Here is a 23,456-nt window from a genome sequence, read left to right as displayed (position 1 = left end):
CGAACCCCGGAAGACTCGCGGACCGTTCGGCCGCCGACGCCTCCGAGCAAAGTGATTTCTCGGAAAGCCGAACGCTTCGAAGAAGGCGGGCCAGGCGCGCCGCTCCCATTGGGCGGCCCCTCCCGCCCTTCCGCGCCTATTGGCCGTCGCGGCCGTCGCTCTGCGCGCCGGGCCCGCCCCCGGCCTTAAATTAGCGCGGGCGCCCGCGGCCGCGGCGCATCTCCGGAGCTCGGCGGCGGGCGTGGGAACGCGGGCGGCGGCAGACGGTTGGCGGCGGCGCAGGTGGGCGGCGGGCTGGAGCACCAGGGGCGCGGACGGCGGGCTGGGGGTCCTGGGCCGGGGGCGCAGACGGCGGGCGGCGGCGCAGGTGGGCCTGGGGCGCGGGCGGCGGCGGGCGGCGCAGGTGGGCCCGGGGCCTGGGGCGCGGACGGCGGGAGGCGGCGCAGGTAGGCGGTGGGCTGGGAGCTCGGGCCGGGGGCGCGGACGTCGGCTGGCGCGGAGGCAGCGGCCGTGCAGTCTTGGTCTGTTTTCTCTCTCCTCGTTTTCTCCTGAATCCGAACCAAGCATCCAGGTGCGGCTGCTCCCAGAGATTGGCTGGTGCTTTAAAATAATCTCGTTTTTCTTAAAATCTGGTTTGCACGGAAAATTTTAGAATGGCTCGTACAATGCGGGGAAATATTGACCCCCTTGTTATAAGACCTGCTCCTTTCCCGCTCAAATCCTGCTCTTGGAACCGGGCTGGAGTCATAACTGTGAAACTGCCTCTTGTCCAGCCGCGCTGGTGGGGTTAGATTGTGAAGCGGGGCGGGCTGGATTTTTAAATTCTCATCGATGACAAGTAAGATTTCTGAGTGCGGGTGGAGGTACTTTGCTTCCGTAATAGCCCGGTCGTTCCTGGCAAGAAAGTCTCCTTCGGGCTCACAGCTAAAAGAGCATTTTGGTGTAACATGAGCCCCAGGGCAAAGGGCAGACTTTTCTAAGGTGAGGTGTGCTCCTTACCCAGAGCGGCGGAGTGCTTTGGGAATGGAAACTAGAGACTGGATTTTCCAGAGTTTAAACTACCCCCCAGCGTACGAGGGATGTAACCCACCTTTTCTGAAAGCCAAGTTAGGAGCCAGCCCTTGAATGACAGTCCTTTTAGATTATGCAGTTTCCTCTCGAGAGAATTGGGAGAGGTTTAGGTATTTCAGCAAGATTGGGACCAGAAGGAGAAATGGCTTTTGTGCTTTGGGTCTTATGGGTGTCCAGGGCAAATGACCAGGCGCCCTGAGAGACGTGGGGAAGGTGAGTCCTGCACCTGCACCACCTCTCAGGCCCTTCCTGGAATCCGGGTTGGGTGGGCCCAGGGCAGCCTCTTATCACCTCCTGCCTGGGAAGCCTGATCCCCGGCCGATTTATAGCTAATGCAGATTAGCTCCAGATAGGACTTGGCCATAAAGAGAATTATTACCTAAAAATCAAGGAAGAGGAAGTTTTAAACATGTGACTGGGCTTATAAACGTTTCCTGGCTCTGTATTTGGTGGGATTTTGTTAGTGTTCAGTAAATCGTTATGGATCACACTGTAAGAGAATCTCAGGCTTTTAACGCCACTTAGAATCTTGGAGGGGGGGTTTCGGTGACAATTCAGGTGAGCTGTCCATGTGCTGAGATCCTGTCACTTAACCGTGGCTTTTCTCTGCAGGGTGAGTGAAATGAGATCCTGCTGGGGGCCTTGGGGGTTGGGATGTCTCTCTGGGCCTCAGAGTTTTGTCTTTTGAATGAAGCGGGGGCTGGATTAGATGATTTCTAGAGTATTTTCATGTTCTCTGACTCACTCTTCCTCTCAATGCCATTCACTTACCTTTTTTTTTTCTTCTTATAAATCACCACGAGATTCGTCCTTAACAGTTTGGGGGTCATGAATCCGTTAGAAATCCTGATGAGAAGGTGTTGACCTGCTTTCTAGAAAAATGCCTGTACAAACGAAACTTTGCTTTTTATTTCAGGAGGCTCCTGGAGCACGGACTCCAGTGTATGGACTTTGTACTAAGGGGGTGAGCAAAATGCTGACGAGTGGGGACATTTCATTTAATCGACAGATGCGCAGACACCAGCCCTCTTTTGTGTTCTGACCCCTTTCGCCCTCCTCCACACAGCTCCTTCCTCAAGTGAGGGGAGCTGCTCCATCTTTCCTCCAGGAAAGCCCTGTGGGAATCTCTGCCCTGCCAAGTTATTTTCTGGGGTGCGTGGCGGTGTTGTTTCATCTCTCTCACCAGGTGTCCCTCCCACATCTGTCCCTTCCAGTTTATAAACACGAGGGACTGTTTTCAAATTCTGGGATTTCTGAGATCCATGCACTTTGCCGATGAGGAGAGCCTCAGAGAGGTGGTCAGGTGACTTTCCCAAGGGCTAGTTAGAGAAAAGCCTTCGCTGGGGTCTACAGTTTCCAAATCGAAGTCTAGTTCCCATTTCACACGCTTCACTCCTTTTGAATCCACAAACGGGCAGCTGGAGTTAATTGGATGAAAAAGTTACAGGTGGCGCTCATGGGCCCTCACCTCCTCTCCTGCTACCTGGGACCTGGACCCCTTCACCGACCGCATAGCCATCTGTGGGGTGGCTGGAGTGTCCAAAACACACACACACTTCTTGCTTTACGGACCAGGATGGCTCTGGATGTGACCATGTTCTTAGGGACGTTATGTCTTGTCACTGGTGATTGTTTCAAATTTGTTGGCCCGAAGCGGTCACATTTTAATCGGAAGAACTGAAATGCTGATTTTTTTGGGGTGGGCGTCTGTCCAACCGCCTAGGGGATTTCCACCCTGTTCTTGTAAACGTGGGCTGTGAGTCGATACGGCACGGTCGCGCTCTCTTTCTCTGTGCTGTTGGGAAAGCTGTCTGCTCTGGCTAGAATGTTCTTCCCAAGGGTGTCTTTGGGTGCCCGGGGTGTTGAGGCCCCCAGATTCTCGTGCGTTCTGGGAGAGGCTAGCTTTGCTCTGTTCTGTCACTGCAGTTTTTTTCCTCACTCTTGTCCTCTATCTCCCAGTTTGTCATAAGAGTTCCTGAGGAGGAAAGTTGGGACACTAGTAACATGTGTTGTTTAAAGAGAATCTTCTCAGGTCCGGGCACTGTGTGAGGTGCTCTGTATGTGTCGTCTGAGTCCTCACCGTGACAACGCCCGGTATCTGCACTTATCCTGGTGTGTCAGCCAGCGTAGCTGACACTCCGAGGTTAAATGACGATCCAGGCTCACCCAGCTGAGAGATGGTGAGACTTGAATGGGACCCCAGCTTGGTCCCATTCCCAAACCAGCTGTGAAGGGGCAATCTAGAAGGGATAGCCTTGAGGATTTCTTGTTTCTCGGAGAGCACAAATGTCATGTTTGCTCATGCACGCTGGTCCAGTGGGGCATTAAGTCATGGAATTGGCTCTCAGAGCGATGGACTGCTCATTGAGGGCACCTGAAAAGGTGAAAGTGATTTCCCCCACCTCCTGCTAAAAATGGAACGATGAGTGATGCTCTCAGATGCGGCTGTGTTTGCCTGAAACAGAACAGGGGGTGAAAGCTGGAAAGAGCACAGCCAGAGCCTTAGTGGGGGCCACATCTGTGATGCACAGCTGCAGATTTCCCAGCGAGCTTTCAGTTTCCATTCAGGGTTGGAGGCCCTGGAAGCCGGCATTGCCTTCTCACAGCAGGTGGCCCAGAGTTCCTGGATCCGTGGGTTTCCCCCAAGCTGGCACCTGTGTCCTGATCCTCTGATTTTCCTGTTAGCAGTGCCTGGCTGTTGAGTACCTGGGGTGCTGTGAGTAATTAGACGGCTATGTAATTTCACAGGCTATGTTTTCTCTTTCCAAGGATGTGTGACCGCAACGGCGGCCGGCGGCTGCGGCAGTGGCTGATTGAGCAGATCGACAGTACCATGTACCCAGGGCTGATCTGGGAGAACGACGAGAAGAGCATGTTCCGGATCCCTTGGAAACACGCTGGCAAACAGGATTACAACCAGGAAGTGGACGCCTCCATCTTCAAGGTAGTGGCTTGGCCTCCCTGCCACATCGTGAGCTCCTGGTGCAGCTGTTGCGTGATTGATGTCTTGCTTATCTGCTTGAAAGTTAATCCAGTTTTTTTTAAAACAAATGAGTGCCGAATGTGTCTCAAAAAATATAGTAGGTGATTGTACACCTGTCACCCAATTTCACCACTTTCCCGGTATGTTGTATATTGTTGGCATTTTCCGATGAGGAAAACAGCACTTTCTCCCCTTGCGCTACCATTTCTTTTGCATGAGGACTGGCAAACACAGAGAGAAAATACTTCTTTTACACTGAGACCTTTTCCCCCGGGCTGCCCCCTAAATTCCATTTAGGATTCTAGGAAAGGTTTGATTCGTCATTCTTTCAGAGGTGCTACTTCCGCTTGGCAGTGTAGGGTCAGCTCAGATGAGAGAGACACCATCTGTCATCACTTCTGGGACCAGGGCATGTGGGTGTCCTGAACCTGCAGCTGGTGTCTAAAACGAGTCCACTTCCCTTGAGAATCAGCAGTACCCCAAGCATGGAGCGAGCACGTAGTTCCACCACGTGCACTGAGACAGCAGCACTGACTGAGAGTTTGCTCTGTGCTGGGCCCAGCCCCACGTGTTTTATTTGTTTTCCTCTCACACAATCCTATGCAGTAGGTGCCATTCCTGTCCTTGTTCTGTAGAGGCTCCAAGAGGAGATGTGACTTGTCCAAGATCTCCCAGCTCTTGGATGATGGAGCCAGTGTTTGAACCCAGGCATCCCAGCCGTGAGCCCAGGCTCCCAACGCCTAGCCGTACCCATCACCTAGATCCAGGCAGAGGAGCCAGGGCAGCTCAGCTCTGCAGCCCAGCCGGGTCATCAGAATCCCCCATCGGTCAGCAGGGTCACAGAAGTGCGGGCTCCGCCCCTTGCGAGACTTGGAGCCCTAGGTCCAAGGTGAGGCCAGGCCTCCATGTTTGCAAACAGACATATCAGAGGTGATCCGACTCCGAATCTGGGTTGCAAACTGCTGCTATATGTGCTTGTCGTGTGGGCATTTGGGGGCCAGAGTCCAGGAGGGGAGAGTGAGTGAGTGTGGGAAGGAGCCAGGAGGCTGAGCAGGGTGTGGGGGGCGCAGAGCCAGACCCCAGGCGTGCATGAGTGAGGGGAGCAAAGGCCTGCAGGACCCCAGCACAGCACTGGACCCTTAGCTGGGACGACTGTCCCCAACACAGCCAAAATGACAGAGATTATTATACCTTGGCCCCAGAGCAGAGCACTGATAGGTCAGAGCTGGCTTGTGAGGCATTTCAGTCCTTCATGTCTCTGCCTGGTGTTTGCAGGGGGGCTGCACGTCTCAGCACTTCTGTTACTGTGTAACGCGGGTCACAGCTCTTTGACAATCTGATGCCAGTTGCCTGCCTCTCCAAGAAAAGTGGGCGCGTGCGGACGTTCTGCGCTTACCTTCAAGGGGGCTCTCGTGGCCTGGACATCCATCCGGCAGGCTTCTTCCCTTCAGGGAGCCCCGGTCGGGAGCCTGGGCACTGCTCATGCCTCCTTTCTCCTCCTTGGTGGCCTCGTGGATTCCTCTCTCGGAGAAGATTTTTGCCTTTGGCATCTCGGGGACTTTCTCTTGGGAATGGCTCCGTCTAAATTTTAATATTGCCCAAGGTCCAGCCAGTTGATTGGGAATTCTCGATCATAGATGGCTGTGAGCCAGGGCTCCGCCACCCGGGGCCAGATTGTTCCTTGTGTGGGTCCATCTCGTGCACCTAAGAGGGTGTTAGCAGCATCCTGGCCTTGACCTTCTAGATGCCAGTAGCACCCTCTGCCCCACTGTGACGACAGAAAATGCCTCTGACATTGCCAGACGCCCCCCTCCCCTTTGAGAAGCCTGCTAGGAGTGGACTGTGGCCAGGATGAACAGATTGAAGCAGAGGCGTGGGGGCTAAGGGCACAGTTGGAGGCTGACCATCAGTAAAACTGCTTCAGGAGGGGACTGGCGGCGAGACCAGTGGCTGCACAGCCCTGCTTGTGGCTTGCCGGCGGAGATGCAGGCCTCTCCTTTCACCCTGCTCCCGCTTTGCTCTGGGGGGTAATGAAATAGAGCCCCAGATTTATACATCTTATGCAATGTTCTTCATGGCCGTTTCAACAGCGTTGAGAAAAATGTGCAAGATTCCCAATGTTTCCGTTGATTACGCAGTCCCTCAGTGTGGCAATCTGAAATGAGTCTACAATCTCGGCAGGAATGGGGGCGGGAGGGAGACCAGGCGCCCACCCAGAGCTGGGCGGCCACCCGAAGGGTGACATCCTGGGCTGGTGGACATGCACGTGGCGGAAGACCTGTCTGGCCTGTCCCCAAGTGGTGCTTACTTCCATCCACCAAGGGGCACGTCTCTGCCCTGTCCACCAACAGAGCTCTGCTGTTGGAAGAAGCCAGCAGTCAGGCCTTGAGCCATCTTGGGGATTTTCTGTTTAAGTAGAGAACCTTTTGTTGCAAACATTCAAAGCAAACCTTTCAAAAATGTATGAGTTAAGAGAAAAAAAATGAGCCTGCTTTCCTGACTTAGGGATCGTAAGAAGCCACTTACACCAGAGAATCCTTCATTGTCTGCAGGTGTCATCGTGAGGGCAGCTTCGCGGTGTGGACCAGAGACAGGAGATTGAAAAAGACATTAGCTCATTTTGTATTATCCCTGACTGTATGATGAGGCCCTGATATCAGCTCATACTTATTCTTAAAAAAGTATTTTGCCTCCTTTTCATAAAGTTGAGGGGGAAGAGCTAGTTAAGTGAGGGTTACGACTCGTTAATTGTCCTGCCGTTGACCAGGCTTTTGAGGCCTGAATAAATTAGAACGTACCTCGTAGCAGGTATTTCCAATTCCGCAGGCCTTCGAGGAAGAAAATCGCATTTGACTTTTAAAGCACAAAATGAGACGGTAATGTTTGTTTTCTGTTGTTTTTAAATTTTATTGAAGTGTAGTTGATTTCCAGTGTTGTGTTAATTTCTGCTGCACAGCAAAGTGACTCAGTTATACATATATATATTCTTTTTTATATTCTTTTCCATTTTCGTTTATCACAGGAAATTGAATATAGTTCCCAGTGCTCTACAGTAGGGCCTCGTTTCTTACCCATTCTGTATTTAATAGTTTGCATCTGCTAATCCCAAACTCCCAATCATCCCTCCCCCTTGGCAACCACAAGTCTGTTCTCTATGAGACAATAATGGTAAATGGGGAAGAGCCGGTGGTCCCGGGTTTAACACTGGCTGCTGACCAGTGCAGAGCAGCGCACGGACAGGGGAGACGTAGGTTCTGGTGTATTCTGAGCCGCTGCGTGGCTGTTGACGGGCCTCAGATCCCTCTGTTCTGTCTAGCATTTGCTCTTGAAGAGCCCTGAGAGGTCACCCAGGTAAGCTGGTATTTTCGAGCTGGCCAGAGAGCCCTGCGAGGGCTCGGGGCAGGCTGGCGGTGGGGCACCCGATGCAGCCCGGTGCACGTCCTGACTGTGGGGCCCCTGCCTTGCTCTCTGGATCTGGCTTTCCTGATGGGGTGAGCGTGAGCTTTGAATGGACAAGTGCCCACGGCAGTGCCCCGTGGGCTGTGCAGCTCTGGATACACCCCAGCCGGCCTAATATGGCCCCCAAATCCACGGTCTTCCAGTCCCATTGGTAACGCGGATTACCAGCTCAGTGGTTCTCAAATGAGGATGCGCGTGAGTCATGATAGTACTTCCTTAGGGGACAGTTGGTGGTGTCTGGAGATGTTCTGGGCGTCACAGCGGGGAGAGGGGATGCTACTGACAGTAGTGGGTAGACGCCAGGGATGCTGCTGGACCTCCCAGCATGCCCAGGATGGCCCCCACCGCGAAGAGTGATCCAGCCCCAAACGTCATTAGTGCCAGGTGGAGAAACCGCATTTAACGTAAATGCACGTTTGAAATTACCGTTCAGTGTGTACACAGTTTACACTTAAATTTCTATGAAAAACATAAATCAGTGCTTGGTCTGTGACGCAGTTAATAAACGAAGAGAAAAAGAGGGAAAAGGCTTGAAAGCCATTTACTTTTAAACATGTTTCTAAAGGGGAGTCCGGCGTCTGTGAGGAGGAAGTGACTGCGCGTGCTCACTAGTATGAGTAAGGGAGCTTCTCCGGTTCCTTTACCTCGGGTAAGACTGCAGACTCTGAGCTTAGGGCGGCAGCTGAGCAGAGAGCACAGGCACTGAACTTGTCTTACATCGGGGGAAAAGCCAGGGCGATTTTATAAATTTTATTTATTTATTTATTTGGCTGCATTGGGTCTTTGTTGCTGCACGTGGGCTTTCTCTAGTTGCGGCGAGCGGGGTCTGCTCTTCCTTGCGGTGCGTGGGCTTCTCATTGCAGTGGCTTCTCGTTGTGGAGCACGGGCTCTAGGCACACAGGCTTCAGTAGTAGTGGCTCGCGGCTCTAGAGCGCAGGCTCAGTAGTTGTGGCTCACGGGCTTAGTTGCTCTGCGACATGTGGGATCTTCCCGGACCAGGGCGTAAACCTGTGTCCCCTGTATTGGCAGGTGGATTCTTAACCACTGTACCATCAGGGAAGCTCTACCAGGACTATTTTAAATGGGAATCTGACTCAGGGTGTTATGCAGTTCCTGGCCACCTAAGTCAGAATCACTGGGATGTAGGCTAAAGATACGGGTTCCCAGACCTAACCCACAGGTACCCAAGGAGACTCTTGAGGGGCAGGGCCCAGGAATCGCATCTTAACGAGCTTCCCAGGGGATCGGTATATGCATTAAGCTTGGGAACACCTGCCTGCTGCTTGCTGAAGTAGAAATTCCTTGGGTTGGAAGTTAGAACAGCTGGTTTTTAATCCCAGACTGGGTCACCTTGGGGAAAGTCAGCTCTTAGAATTTCATTTTCCCCGGTGAGGGTTGAGAATTCCCTCCAGATCTCCTGTTATTTTAGGCTGGAAGACATGTCTGATTTTGCCTGACACCAAACGTTAGTTTCACCTGACAGTAGTGACCCTCTGATTGGTGTGTCGGTATTCCAAATTTGAAATCTAAAAACTGTGCCCATCCACGTGTTTTTAATTTTTTTTTTTTTTTTTTTTTTAAATACTGCCCCATTTTACATTTTGACTTAAAGTTTCCAGCTTTGAATTTCTGGTCCTAGTTCAGATTCTAAGGTTTGGAGAGGTCAGAAAACAGAGCTGTAAAAAAAACCCACAGAGAGGGAAAACATTTGTTTGCATTTTAAACAGTACCCTGGGGAGCGGTAGGGGAGAAGGGGGTGGGGAAGGTTAGAATGAACGCCAAAATGCAAAACAAAATTTCTGTTAAAAGTAGCAGGGCAGTGGATGACCACATTCAGACTTCTTTGCAAATGTTCCCTTTTCGTGCTACGTTGTAGCTAGAGGTTGATTTGAAAAAGCAACAAATTGTTCTTTGTTTTGAACATTCGAGTGAAACCATGTGCAACTTCCTCTTTGCGCTGCTTGACCTCAGGCTCCTCCTGGCCCTCTGGTCCCGGGGAGGATTTGCAGGGGACGGATCCAAGATCCATGTGTGTGTGTCCTTGGGCCTGGGTTCGAGTTTCGGAACCCCCTCCCCCTGCCCCCAGCCCCGACCTGGGTCTTTTCACTTCTGTCAGAGGAAGTGGTCTGATTGGGGTCCCTGAACCCTGAAATCCTTGACTGAGGACCTTCAGGAGGGCGAGCAGAGCAGGGCCTGCCCGTGGCCCCGGGTGTGCGTGGTCCCGGGGCCAGCTGGGTACTTCATGTGTTTTCTTTCCTTCCTTCAGGCCTGGGCCGTTTTTAAAGGGAAGTTTAAGGAAGGGGACAAGGCCGAGCCGGCCACATGGAAGACGAGGTTACGCTGTGCTTTGAACAAGAGCCCGGATTTTGAGGAAGTGACAGACCGGTCCCAGCTGGACATTTCTGAACCGTATAAAGTTTACCGAATCGTCCCCGAGGAGGAGCAAAAATGTAAGTATCCTTTCTTTATGGGCACTTGGCCCAACGGAGGCCGCCTGGGCCTGGGGTTCGAGTCGCCGCCCACGGGGTCCAGCTAAACAAATAGTTCTCTCCTTTATGTCAGCAGAGGTTGAGGTCTCCTTCCGCTGACCTCACCCACCATCTGCCGACTGTGGCAGCTTCCAGTTGAGAGGCAGCGGACGGGAGGAAGGGGCGGGAGACGGCGTGGCAGCTGGCATTGCTGCTCGCTGACTGTTGGACCAGGAGCGAGTGCTGGGGCCTCCCTGGGGCTCAGCAACGGGCTTGGACGGGAGCAAGGCTCCCCGAACAGTGCCGATGAGGGATTCCTTTTGTTTTCTAGCAGCTCGCGGAGCAGGCTAGGAGAAAATAAGGTGGACAAAGGAGGGATGGCTGATAGGGGTTGAGGGCAGAGTTCTTGAATGAACTTGCAGGTGGAGCACTGTTGGCTTCATTGCTGGAGACGGGATATGCTTCTAGGTATTAGATCCTGACCGTTGTTTGGGAACCCCCAGCTGTGATAATTCCTGAAGTCTCCTCCCGCTGTAAAATCCCAGGAAAGCAATTGTGAGGAGATTAAAGCACAATAGCAAAAACCTGCCTCACATCCCCCCGTCCTGCTGTCCACGCTCTGCTCTGGTCAGACATCACTAATCGATCAGGATGTGTTGAGCTCAGATCGGGCCTCAGGCGTTTTCAAAGTGCTGTGCTCTGCAGCTGCTACAGATTAGAGCTGGCCCAGGAGACGAAACCTAATTACCACCCCTAGTTAAAACGTTCTTTCAACACGTTGGCTTTCTTAGCCATTTGATGTAGCCGTTAGAATCTCAGCACAGCATCCTTTCCTCGTAGCTGCTTAGTTAGTTGTCCAGTAATGCTGGGAAGAAAACAGAACCCTTGAAAACTGCCTAGGGCTGGGCAGGAATTCTGAGTTTCTGAGAGGGCTCTTCCCACCGCAGGGAGGTTGAAAATGTTGATACATAATTTTTAAAGTTAAAATCGTGACTCTCAGAAATAAATGGTGAGCCTGGGGTGGAGAGTTGTTGAACTCACTAACGAGGGCACCAGTGTGCTGTCACCAAGACTGCTTCGCAGAACATGCCACGCAGGTGCGCACGGTCAGCGGAAGGCAGAGGCTGGGCCGGACCTGCGCGTGTCCTGCCCGGCAGCACAGCCATAGCTGGGGGCGCTCTTCTCTAGCGATCATTTGTAGCTTAGTTGTCTGTGAATTAACACCTAACTCTACTGAGTCTGAACCCTCATGGATAATCAGTAGGAAGTCAAACAAACTGACCTTCCCCGTGGAGAATCAGATGGCCCTTAGGGGGACACCTCTTAGCTAATACTCTCGGATGCTCAATTGCCATCTTACCTCCAGTTTGGGATCAATTTTTCATCATCACCAAGTATAATGAATTGTGACTTGAAGGAATAGAGAAGCTTCTCTTAATCCTCCCGCCCACAGGGTCAGCCAAGCTTGAACAGGCAGGCGACCCTGGCTTGTTTATAGCTCAGAGCGCAGCCAGCGTCACCTGCAGGGGTGGATGTTACAGAAGCAGCGGTTCTCAGGGGGCAGAGAAGCTTTGCATTTGCATAATGCCTAGGTGGGCGCACTCTCCTCGGTACCTCAGTGCTTTGCTGGCTACTCTGGGGGTGCCCCACCTGCCCCCTGCTTCCCCCCTCAGCAGCTTCTGAGTGATTTTTTCAAATCAAAATCGAATCAATATTCAGTCTGGATGAAACAGTGGGTCAGTTCTACAGATGATTGGGACTGATGAATTCCAGCAAACGAGTGTTTGTTGGTCATAATACATCTCACACGGATAAGTGTAAGGTGGTGAGTTTCTGGCTGGGGAAGAGGCCTGAGAGGGGGGAAGAAACTAGCCGGGTCCGGAGCGCTTGTCGTGGGAACGCCCGTGTGCCTTTAGACGGTTCCCGCTGCAGGCGGGTTCCAGCCTGGGCACCCGCGGGCCTTTACGGTGCGCCGCGTGCGTGCACAGATGCACACATGTCTATTGGGAAAGGCCAAAATGAGGTTTCCTGCCCGTTAACTTAAAAAAAAAAAAAGACTCCAACCTGCAAACACATTTTGCCGGGAAATCTTTGCCTGTCTTCAGATGCCCTAGCTGGTAACTCTAACCTCTGTCAGGTGTAGAGTGGATCAGACGTGAGTTCATCTTAGATCTCAGCAGATAGAAGGAAGAGACCAATGCTGCCTTGGTCCTCTGAGTGGACGCAGCAGCAGCCCGCTTCCCGCTGACCAGATGACTGAAGCAGCATGGGAGAAGGATTTCCCGGCCTTTCCCAAACCACTGAAGACGCGTATTGGCTTCCGTTTCCCTCAGCCTAGCCTTAAGAAAAAGCCTCTGACTGTGGCCTTGATGATGGTTGTGATGCCCCAGTGCCGGCTGTCACGCGTTTGTCCGTTTTTCCGTAGGCAAGTTAGGCGTGGTGGCCCCCGGTTGCATTAGCGAAGCCACAGAGATGGAGTGCGGTCGCTCCGAAATCGACGAGCTGATCAAGGAGGTGAGTGGGGGCAGCGTTTCCGGAGCTCCGGCCCCGACAGAAGCTGCGCGTGTTCGGTGGAGAGCGGCGGGGAGCGGCGCCATCCCGAATGCTCCGCCCAGGCATCCGGGGCCTCGGGCTCTCGCTCGCTCAGGGGTGGGGCGTGAGGACCCGCCGTCCTCGCGAGGCCAGCCTCGGCCCGCCGGTCAGCCCCCTGCAGCTTCCAGCCTGTCCTTCATCCCGAGGGCCGGGGCCGAGCTGCCGGCTCTGCATCAGTGAAGTTCCCTCTAAACTTGTCATGTTTTACACGTGTTGAGTGGCACCATACACGCCCCTGCCTCTTCCGGCAGGCCGTCGTGAAAAAGTAAACGTTCTTTGCCGCTGGGGTTGTCGCCATGATACGCATCGTCGTACAGCTCTCGCGCTGGGGGCTTCCTGTTTACTAACACGCACCTCTCAGTCCTTGATGGGTTGGAAAGCCGCATAACCAGGCTTACTAGAATCGTACACAAGCGCATAGTTCATAGGCTGTAAGTGAAGGCTTAATGGGGTCTCCTTAGGCAAAACACGTGGGTTTCTGAATACTAGTTTTAGCTGCCTTTCGCTGCGTAGCTGTGTTTTTTTTGCACGTTGCAAGGCCGACATTGCCTAGCTAAAATTATTCCGCACGGCCTTGCAAAAGGGGGTGTGGGTGCTCTCCAGATTCTTCTCAGCGCTCACGTGGCAATAATGGAATCGCTGGGAGTGCTTTGAGGGAGAGAACGCAGATAACACAATGCAGCCTCCCCCGGGCTGCCCGGCTCTCCTGCAGATGGCAGCTGGTGCGTCTCTGGGTGGGCTCTGGCAGACACCCAGTGAATTCCTGGCTTCGCTTCTTTCCAGTGATGTCCCGTTTTCCATACAAGGCTGTCCAGCCAGCTCAGCTAAGAGAGTGCGATACTTGCGTTGGCACGTGAGGATCACAGCGAGAGCAGGTTTCAGAACGTTTTCTAATTGGATTTGCCAGCCTCCTTTAAGGAATGGGGCAGAGGTGGAAAGTCTAGACGTGGCGTGTGGAGTGAGATGGGCTGGAGCGCGGGAGACTGTGTCTGAGGTCACCGTGTGCTTCCCCAGGGCGTGAGGGCAGCTGCGTGACCTGGCCGTTCGGTTTTGCAATAGGCACTTCCATGGAAAAGGCCAGTGGACACAGGAGGGGCCCCGCAGAGGCCAGGGCTTCGCTCTCGTGGTTTGACCGCCCAGCCTGGTGGATTTATTGTCTTGGATCTTTCAAGATGCAAAGTGAAACTTTGCTTCATCTCGTGCGATAGAGATGACAGCGTGGTTTCACTTAAGTCTGGAAACCCAGTGACAGCACCGCTCTCCTCTCTCGCCCCTGCCCCAGCCTCCCGTGGACGATTACATGGGGATGGTCAAAAGGAGCCCCTCCCCGCCCGAGGCCTGCAGGAGTCAGCTCCTCCCGGACTGGTGGATGCAGCAGCCCAGCGCAGGTGAGGGCGCCTCGCCCCCCCAGAGGCGTTCCCATGGCTGCCGGCCTTCAGGCCTTCACTCCTTTCTGCTTGGGGTGGGCGGACGGGGAGGCTACCGTGATCCCCATTTTCCTGAAGGTGACTGAGCCCAGAGAGCTGGCGTGGCTTCCGGGCCCGAGGGCACAGCCCGGCCACGCCTTTGTGCCCCACTTGCCACTGTCCCCTGGAGGCACAGTGTCCTTCCCATAGGCCGTGGCGCGCCCCGCTGTGCCCCTGGGAAGGGTGGACGGAGGGGCGGGAGACCAGAGGGAAGATGCAGCGGGGCTCGTAGGTCCGTTAGGACAGTCTTGTGACGTGAGGACCCCTGAGAGCCAAGGATAGCCGAGGGCATCTGAGATGGGGAGAGCTTGGAGCCCTGGATTCGAATCCCATGCCAGGAAGTTGCATATCTTATTCGAGCCTCAGTTTCCTTGACTATAAAATGGAGACACCGGGACCTGCCCCCCCGGGGTCGTGAGGACTAAGTGAGGCCTTCGCCCTTTTCTTAGCTTCTCATGCCCCCCGCCCCCGCTCCTTGAAACGACCCTCCCTCCGTGGGCACGAGCATCTTTGCCTCCTCCCTCGCCTCTTTGCCCCACTGTCCCCTGTGGGAGACCGGGAGGTGACAGCTGGCCTAGCGGCCTCAAGAGTTGGCCAGGCTGCTGGGGGACAATGTCGCCCCAGGTCCCTGTGCTGCGGCAGCACGACCGGGAACACTCGCTGGGCTCCGGGCTCCCCTCCGGGGCAAGGCCTGGGTGAGGGGCCGCAGTCCAGGGGTATTTCAGGAGCAGACCCTGGGGCGGGAAGGAAGTGTGGCCCCGTGGTGTCACGCCGACACACGATCAGAGGTCCCACAGCACGGGGGAAGGCTCCTCCCCCTGCCCGCCCGTCGGGTTGAGGTCTGGCTTTATGAAACGAGGGTCGCTGTGCCGGGAGGGAGCACCCTGAATGCGGCGGAAGCCTGCGGCGGGGCCTCAGGAGCACGCATGTGCGGCTCCTAAGGAGACTGGGTCCCCGCACACAGCTGGGGGTCTGGCTGGGCCTCACGCTGCTTTTGTCTCTCTCCAGCAGGCCTGCCGCTGGTGCCAGGGTACAGCACCTACGACGCGCACCACGCAGGTACGGAGGGGCTCGGGGCGGGCCGGGGGCGGGCCAGGCGAGCTCTTTGAACAAAGCTCTACGGACCCGTGGGGGCCCACGAGGGTTGCGGACGAGCGCGATCCAGTGTCGGCATTTGGGAGTCCGATTCCTTCTCCCTGTTTGGCTTGGGAGCAAGTGGTGGTCTTCTTGGGCTTCTTCTTGGGTCGGACCAACAGATCCAGAGAGTTCTTTGTGGGTGTAATTATGCAGGAGGAAGAGCGTGGGCACAGACGCGCTCGAGGCCCAGCTCTGTGTGACCCCAGGTGGAGTAACGGAACCGTTCGGAACTTCCGGCGCCTCACCTATAAAGTAGGAACAACGGTGACAGCCACCTCACCAGAGTGCTCTGAGGTTTTAACGGAGTGTTATTACAGCTTTCTGGTAGGGACACAATTGGTCAGCGTTCCTGGGGTCAGTTTCCTTTACTGACATACCCTCTCCCACGCCCAAGCTTGTAGCGATAGGGATACTAAGAACAATGATGGCGACGACAGGGTGACGGTGTTGATGATGACGGAGGTGGTGGTGGTGGTGAAGCTGGTGCTAGTTGGGTACCAGGATCCGTGCTGAGACTTTCACGGCCTCATCTCAGTACGGCAGCACCTCTAGGTAGGTGCTGTTACTGTTCCCACTGCACAGGCTCAGAAACCCTGTGTCACGCAGCTCGTGGGCCGCCGAGCTGGGCCGTTCGGTCCGTGCCCCTGTCCCTTGCGGGCAGAGGTGGCCTGGGCCACATGGTTGTCTAGTTTTGCTGGGGATTCTGGAATTTACATTCAGGCTCATTGGTGGCATCTTCAGGGCAGAGGAAGGCGGTGTCTTCCCCAGTAGCTGCCCTGTTCTGTGAGAAGCGAGCAGCTTGACTTATCAAGGTGGACCACAGGACATTAGGGCTGCGGGCTTCGGGCCTCCTGGTATAGCGGAGGAAACGGGGCTCAGGGAGCAGTGTCTCGACCAAGGCCCTCAGGGGACAGGTGTATTGGGGGGGGGTGGAGCCAGGTCTCACCCAGGCCAGAAGATGATAAAGAAAACAACCCTCGTGTTCTCAGAGCTCTTACGCATTGCACGGCAGCCCTGCGAGCTGGGGGCTGTTAGAACCCCGTCTTCACAGAAGAGGAAACAAACAGGCTTAGAGGTTAAATTGCTGGCCCGAGGTCCCACAGCTGGGAAGAGGGGTGCAGGGCTCAAACCCAGGCATCTGGCGCGAGCCTGTCGTTGAGACCGCTTTATGCCTGGGTCACGGGGCCGTGGCCCAGGGAGTCTGCTGACTGATGCTTTCCGGGGGCAGAAGAGTAGCCAGGCACAGGGCTGCGGCATCTGGGTGAGCGAAGATAGTTTAGGGAGGAAGTTTCCCGGGTTGTTCCAGAGCTTCTCAGTGCCCCACGTGTGAGGAGACTCACAGCCACTGCCTCATGCCGAGAAAGTCCTAAAACGTTCTTGTAGAAGTTGTGGACTTCGGTCCCTCTGTTTCGTTCACACACCCACCGCTAGGTGAATAAGCTGGCAAGGGCAGAGGCAGTGAGTGAAGCGGACAGGTGAAAGGCGCCAGGGAGCGGTAGGGAGTGTGGCAAAGTGGAACCGCGTGCCCACCGTGCTGCCCTGTGGACTCGCAGGCCCAGCCAGCCTTGCTTTCCCCGTTTACTGTAGAGAAACCAGAGGTCTGGATTTTTATGTGAAACATGCCATGTAAAACGCTGGCTACAGACACGTGTTGACAGCACCCCACCGTGCTGGCGGATCCACACGCGCCTCAGGCCGCCAGCGTGTGCCCTCGACTGTGTCGTTGAAGTGACCAGGGTCAAGGGCATCGTCTGGAACTGGCAGGGTGGCAGGAGTGGCAGGCAAGGAGCTGGCCTGCTGGGGAGGGCTGGGTCCAGGCCCCCAAATTAGCAGTCGCGTCGTCGGGGCGAGCGCCTTCACTTGTCTATGCCCTGGTTTGCTTACCTGGGAAATGGTGTCATCATGAATAGTCTCCATCTCAGGGGATCGCTTTGAGGACTCAGTACGCTAATGGGTCCCCACCACTGGGCTCAGCACGGTACGGCTGTGAGACCAGGGATGGGACGTAACTTCAAGGGTCTCATCTACGCAGCTCGTCTTTTGTCCCGTCGTCCCAGTTTATTTAACCATCGCTTACACGGTGCTTACACGTGCCGGACACAAATGCGAGCCCACGCTGTCCTCACAGCTGCCCGGCGGGGTGGGGCCGTCGTCTCCACTCTGCTGATGGGGAGACTGAGGCTCGGAGTGGTGGAGCCGCTGCCCGGGCCACCCAGCTGGGGCCAGACGCCAGGCGCCCAGGCTCCAGAGTCCGTGCCCCTGACATCCGTGCTGAGCCGCCAGCGTGGTCAGACTGTTCCCCAGCAGGGCTGTCCTCGGTGGGCGAGTGGCTAAACCGGGCGCAGGACGGGGTTGCCGTGCGGCTCTTAGATCCGCAGGAAGGCTGGCCTGCGCTCCCCGGTGGCCGGGCTGAGGCGCTTCTCCTCCGGGGCCTCCACCGCTCGGCTGGAGCGGCCGCGTGTCCCCGCTCAGGCCTTGCCAGCCCGCGCCGCCCCTCCGCAGGGGCCATTTGCACAGCCCTTCTGGGCCTGTGTGGAGCACCTGTGCAGCAGCCGTTGACACGGCCCAGAGGCGCTGGCATGAGATAAGGCCTGGGCGATGACAGGGCAAAGGGGCAGAGCGGTGACAGAGTCAATCTGGAGCATTTCATCCATTTGGGACAAAGGTCAGAATTGCTCTGGAGCGCGGGGAGCGGAGCGCGGAGCACTAGGTGGTGCAGACACGGCACGTGGGGAGGGTGGTGAGCGGGGGACGAGACGCGGGCTGGGATGTGGGTGCTGCTGAGCCCCCCCCCCGGGCCTCAGTTTCCCCAAATGTCAAGTAAACGCGTTGGACTGGACCACCTGAAGCCCTGACCCACAACCCCGCATGATTTGGGAACGCCACTGAACTCCGACGTGGGAGAGAATGGAGCCTGGGGTATGGAGCAGGGAGCTGTGCCGTTTGAGCGGAGCCCAGTGGGCGGGTCCGAGGAATCAGGAGCGCACGGCCGCGTTAACCCAGGCCAGGCGGGCTGCTCGCGGGGCCGCCCCTGACAGTGGGGCAGGTGGTGCGCTGCACAGCTCTCTGGGGCACCCGGAGTTGGGCCACTCACAGCCTGTGTGGCTCCAGGGGCAGCCCTCGGCGGGTCCGGGGCACTCGGAAGGTGCCCTGAACTCACCAGGCTCGTTGGTAGTGTGTGTACTTCTTGGAGCTTGAGGTAGTAAGATGCAGCTCCCTCTGGGGGTGTCCCTGGACTGCCTGTTGTCTTCACTCTCACCTTAGTTTAGAGGTTCCCAAACAAACAGTGGTCACGTGAGCCCCGCCTTCGCAGTTGGCTTTCGTATCTGGGTACCGCCTGGACTATTATTAATGTCTGACTTTTCTCTAAGTTTCACTTTTAAAAAATGAAGTTTAATATAAATGGGGACCATCTGTCATGGCCTGTAAAGGTGGAACCAGTGCCACTTGCTGTAAGTAGGACCTCGGCGGCCAAAGCAAAGCCAGTGGCAACCAGACACCCTGTTCAGAAATCCTGGCCGTTCTGTTACCCCCACCCAAGGCTCAGAGGCTCGGGTTCTCTGCCTCGTTTGAAAGGGAGGTTGTCAGAATGACGTGTTAAGGGTCCATCGGCACCAAACTAGGGCTTTCTTTGATCAGAGATTGAGAGAATATTGAAAATGGAATAACCTCTTCATTTATGTAATGCTGTCTCCCCCCGCCCCCCAGTCATCTTACGTGTGGCACATTTTGGAAAACGTTGCCTTAATTTGAGTACTTTTCAGACTTCTTCCTGAGAACAGGTTTGGAGGAAAGGTTTTGGAGAGATTCTTAATTGGAAATTCAGGGAACCCCAAGGCGACTGTGAATTAATTTGTCAGGGAAAAGGTTACATCTTCGTTTTCACTAACCTGGAAATCAGATCTAGCATTTCCTTCCCTTATGAACGTCGGCAGTACTGTGTGTGTGTGTGTTTGCGTGTGTACATGTATGTGTACGTTCATATACGTGCGTGTGTAGATATGTACGTATACATCTAGTATAAATTGTATGCTGTGTACACGATAGTGGTAGAGCAGGGCCTGTGAGATGGAGTTATTTTCCGAAGAATTTAAGTTGTCACATCGTTTACCCTCAGCCGTGACTTGTAAATTAGAGACCATCCCCAGAGGGAGGGAGGACCCGCCAGCAATTTTTACTGTTTTTTGAATCACTGGCTTCCTTAGCGATTCTGTGTATTTATTCATGCTTATAAAAACATCATTTCTAGAAGGGGTGCGTGAACTTCCCCAGAATGCCGAAGACTCCCAGGGTTAAGCCACCCCCTGCCTTGGGAGAAAGGCAGGCTGCGGCCATGTTGGCGCAGAAGGGACCGGGGCCCCTGCGCCCGCGGCCCCTGACCTGTTCCCGTCTCCCCACAGCCTTCTCCCAGATGGTCATCAGCTTCTATTACGGGGGCAAGCTGATGGGCCAGACCACCACCACGTGCCCCGAGGGCTGCCGCCTGTCCCTGGGCCAGCCCGGCCTGCCCGGCGGCAAGCTGTGTGGGCCCGAGGGCCTGGAGCTGGTGCGCTTCCCGCCGGCCGACGCCATCCCCAGTGAGCGGCAGCGGCAGGTGACACGGAAGCTGTTCGGGCACCTGGAGCGCGGCGTCCTCCTGCACAGCAGCCGGCAGGGCGTGCTGGTCAAGCGGCAGTGCCAGGGCCGCGTGTTCTACAGCGGCAACGCCGCGGCGGGCAGGGGCGGCCCCAACAAGCTGGAGCGCGACGAGGTGGTCAAGGTCTTCGACACCAGCCAGTTCTTCCGAGGTCAGTCCCGACCCGCCTCCCTCCCACCCGTGCGTCCAGGGGTGGCCCGCGGAGGAGAGGCCCCTCCCTGCCTGACTCCCGGCGTCTAGAGGGGGTGCCCGCAGAGGGGGCGCCTGTGCGGTTCTTTCCCTGTGCAGCTGTCGGAGGATTAAGGAACTTAGCGCCTTGCCACGTCGTTGGGGGCTGTCCCCGGGCCCTGGTTACTGACACAGAGTCTCAGGCCCCAGCTCGGGCCTGCGCGGTCAGAATCTGCAGCGTGGCAAGGTCCCCGGGCAGCCGTGTCCACGCCTGCACGGGAGTGCTGCCCGAGGCTGCCGTCACCCTGGGAGGCGTGTGGCTAGGATCCCACACCCGCGAGTTCCTCCTGGAAGGTCGGGACGTGTGAAATCAGTCACTCTGGTCCCCTGAGGCTGCTGGCCAGAGAACTCCCGGGGGCTTTCTGTAGAAGGGGCCCCGCGAAGGGGGACGAGCTCAGGTGCAGAAGCCCTGCGTCCACCTGGCCCAGGGGGTCGCGAGGCCAGGATTCGCCAACACCTTCCCCCGCGCTGGTGTCCCTGCAGAGCTGCAGCACTTCTACAACAGCCAGAGCCGGCTTCCCGACAGCAGGGTGGTGCTGTGCTTCGGAGAGGAGTTTCCAGATATGACCCCGGTGCGCTCCAAGCTCATTCTCGTGCAGGTGAGAACCGGCAGCCTCAGGGCTTGCGTCCAGACCTTGCAGCCTGCACGTCTGGCTGGGGACCAGGCAGCAGGGCCCGGGGTGGGGGGCTCCACCCGCGTGCAGGCTTGGACGAGCGCTTCGGGTGGGGGAAGGAGACGCTTTCTTTTCACCCCTGAACTATCTTCTCATGTTCCAGGACTCTCAGAGTCCACGTTGTTTCCCCTCCTTTTGTTTAGGTCGTTGTTTAAAACTCAAAACCTCCTTTTCAGAAGGAGTCGCCCCTGTTCAGTTGTCTTAAGGTCTAAGTTGACAGATTAGCACTTTGCCAGCCCTTGTTTAACTCTAGTCAAAGCAATGAACTCTAACTGGTGGAATTCTGGACCCTGGCTCGCCAGACTGGAGCACTGCGGGGAGAGTATACAGAGGACTGCTTGCTCACTCATCCACTGGCGGCCTGGAGGTTCTGATGGATGGCTCCAGACCGGGGTCATCAGAGAGGCCCACCTCACTCCCCACCTCCATCCCTGACCTTGTGGTGCATGTCCCTCCAGGTCGAGCAGCTCTACGTCCGACAGCTGGTGGAAGAGGCTGGGAAGAGCTGCAGCGCCGGCTCCGTGATGCAGGCTCCCGAGGAGCCCCTGCCAGACCAGGTCTTCCGCATGTTTCCAGATATTTGCGCCTCACACCAGAGACCTTTTTTCAGAGAAAACCAACAGATCACAGTTTAAGTCTCTCCCTTGGGCACCCCGCCCCGCCCACATCTAGAATTTCATTATTACAATTACTGTCGTAATTATTTAAGGATGTGGATCCCTCTGACCTGGGGTGGAAGGCTTTACCCCTGCTCTTCATTTAGTAAGGGCGTCCTCTGAGGACTTGACAGGGAAACAGAGCTGTGCCCCACTTCTGCCGTTCAGGTGTAAGCATCGAAACTCGCACCAGATGCTCTGGAGGCTGTAACGATAACTTGTGATTAAAACATTTATTTCCTGCATTTTCCCCTAATTACCATTAGTTGCTATGATTCTTTCAGTATTTGGGGATACTTGATATTTCCAAAGACCTGGCATTCAATTTTATTAGCAAATAGCTGTTTCCAGAACAGAAATCTGGAATAGAAGATCAGTTTAACTTTGGTTAGAGCTATAGAGTTATCATTTCATATGCTTGATTCAGTGAAGTGTCTTCTTTTAAGCATGTTAATAAGATTTAAAGACACCTGGATACCGGCCTTCCTTTAATAAGGGAAAGCACGACGCTTGGGTTTTTAGAAGAACGCATCGTCTTCCTAGAATTTGGTGCCAGGAGAGCATTTCCATTGCCAGGTGAACTGGTGTGTTTTCATCTTCAGACAATGAAAACTTTCCTTTGGGGCCTTTGTTGCCAGGAAGCTTAGAGCTAAGTTTATTTTTTCATTTCTGTAATTAAATCATCTGACATACCTCTCTCTTCTTCATTCTAAATGGTTTTGACCTGTTTTTAAAATATTTGTACTTCTAATGGCCCTTTTTGAGTTAATTGTCCTATTGTAAACTGCCTTGAATCCTTTTTTTTATAAAGTGGGCAGGATGTAAACCACGAGTTCAAAAAATAATTGTGGATGGCACCAGCTTTTTGATCGTGGCTTCGATTCAGTCAACCCATTCGTGGGCCTGCGCTATGGAACGTGGGAGGGCAGCCGGAGTCAACTGGGGAACACGGGGTGAGATGTCAGCTTCTCACCACTACGCTGGTCCCCTAGCCCCAGTACTCCTTGCAGTCAAAGATGACCCCACTCAGCGTGGAGAAAAGGGAACCCTCCTACACTGCCAATTGGGGGGAATGTAAGTTGGTGCAGCCACTATGGAGAACAGTATGGAGGTTCCTTAAAAAACTAAAAATAGACTTACCATATGATCCTGCACTCCCACTCCTGGGCATATGTCCAGTCAAAACAATAATTCGAACAGATACCTGCACCCCTATGTTCACAGCAGCACTACTCACAGTAGCCAACACATGGAAGTGACCTAAATGTCCATCAACAGAGGAATGGATAAAGGAGGTGTGGTACATATACACAGTGGAACACTACTCAGCCATAAAAAAGAATGAAATGATGCCATTTGAAGCAACATGGCTGGACCTAGAGATGATCACACTAAATGAAGTTAGAGAAAGACAAATACAGTATGTGGCACCTAAGATACAACACAAACGAACCTATCTGAAAAAGAAACATTCACAGAACAGAACTTGCGGTTGCCAAGGGGGTGGCTGGGGGAGGGATGGATTGGGAGTTTGGGATTAGCGGGTGGAAACTATTATATACAGAATGGATACACAAAAGATCCTACTGTACAGCACAGGGAACTATATTCAAAATCCTGTGATAAACCATAATGGAGAAAAACATGAAAAAAATATATAACTGAATTGCTGTGCTGTACAGCGGAAATTAGAACAACATTGTAAATCAACTATACTTCAATAAAATTTTTAAAAATTGTGGTAAAATACACATACAATTTTTAAAAAATGACCCCACTGCACACCCAATTCTACCCTTCAACACAGTGGGAGTCCAACAGAGAAGTCCCAGTTTTAGCCCTGGAAGAACTTACCCTATTTACTAGCAGATAACATGCATCTACTCCCCAAAAAATATATCCACATATTTACCCTCAATCATGATACTAATCAAAAGCCAGATAGGAGCCTGAAAACAATGGCTTGCTTGGCTTTCTGGTTCACAATATCGCACTAACCTTCCAACGTGCAGGATAATGTGTATCTACAACCACTTAAAATCACTTTCGTAATTACAAAGCACTTGATACCAATGGCATTTTTCAC

At 54.4% G+C, this 23,456-nt stretch overlaps 1 protein-coding gene across 5 annotated transcripts; it reads left to right on the top strand.

The window, feature by feature from the left end:
- The first annotated feature begins 230 nt into the window (after positions 1-230).
- On the top strand, positions 231-21,450 carry IRF8 (interferon regulatory factor 8). Of its 5 annotated transcripts, none has more exons than XM_079906846.1 (9): positions 231-282; positions 3,841-4,015; positions 9,780-9,963; positions 12,407-12,495; positions 13,856-13,961; positions 15,048-15,098; positions 19,577-19,963; positions 20,524-20,639; positions 21,173-21,450. In XM_079906846.1, the coding sequence occupies exons 2-9, from the start codon at positions 3,842-3,844 to the stop codon at positions 21,347-21,349; spliced, it is 1,284 nt and encodes a 427-aa protein (XP_079762972.1). In that variant the 5' UTR covers positions 231-282; position 3,841; the 3' UTR covers positions 21,350-21,450. The 5 variants fall into 5 exon arrangements, with proteins under 5 accessions (XP_079762972.1, XP_079762971.1, XP_079762970.1 ...); XM_079906845.1 differs by lacking the exon at positions 231-282 and adding an exon at positions 2,014-2,035 and having other exon boundaries at positions 15,051-15,098; XM_079906844.1 differs by lacking the exon at positions 231-282 and adding an exon at positions 2,015-2,035.
- The last annotated feature ends 2,006 nt before the right edge of the window (positions 21,451-23,456 follow it).

Source organism: Stenella coeruleoalba (genome assembly GCF_951394435.1).
Source record: "Stenella coeruleoalba genome assembly, chromosome: 20".
In the NCBI taxonomy this organism is placed as follows: Eukaryota; Metazoa; Chordata; class Mammalia; order Artiodactyla; family Delphinidae; genus Stenella; species Stenella coeruleoalba.
Note: the sequence above shows the minus strand (reverse complement) of the source record. Positions and strands in the feature narration are given on the sequence as shown.

Bases quoted from the DNA above. Each gene is read 5' to 3' on its own strand.
- IRF8 (XM_079906848.1), top strand. From the start codon at position 4,737: ATGATGGAGCCAGTGTTTGAACCCAGGCATCCCAGCCGTGAGCCCAGG. The intron at 4,944-9,779 runs GTGAGGCCAGGC...TCCTTCCTTCAG, and splicing joins CTTGGAGCCCTAGGTCCAAG to GCCTGGGCCGTTTTTAAAGG. The intron at 13,962-15,047 runs GTGAGGGCGCCT...GTCTCTCTCCAG, and splicing joins GATGCAGCAGCCCAGCGCAG to CAGGCCTGCCGCTGGTGCCA.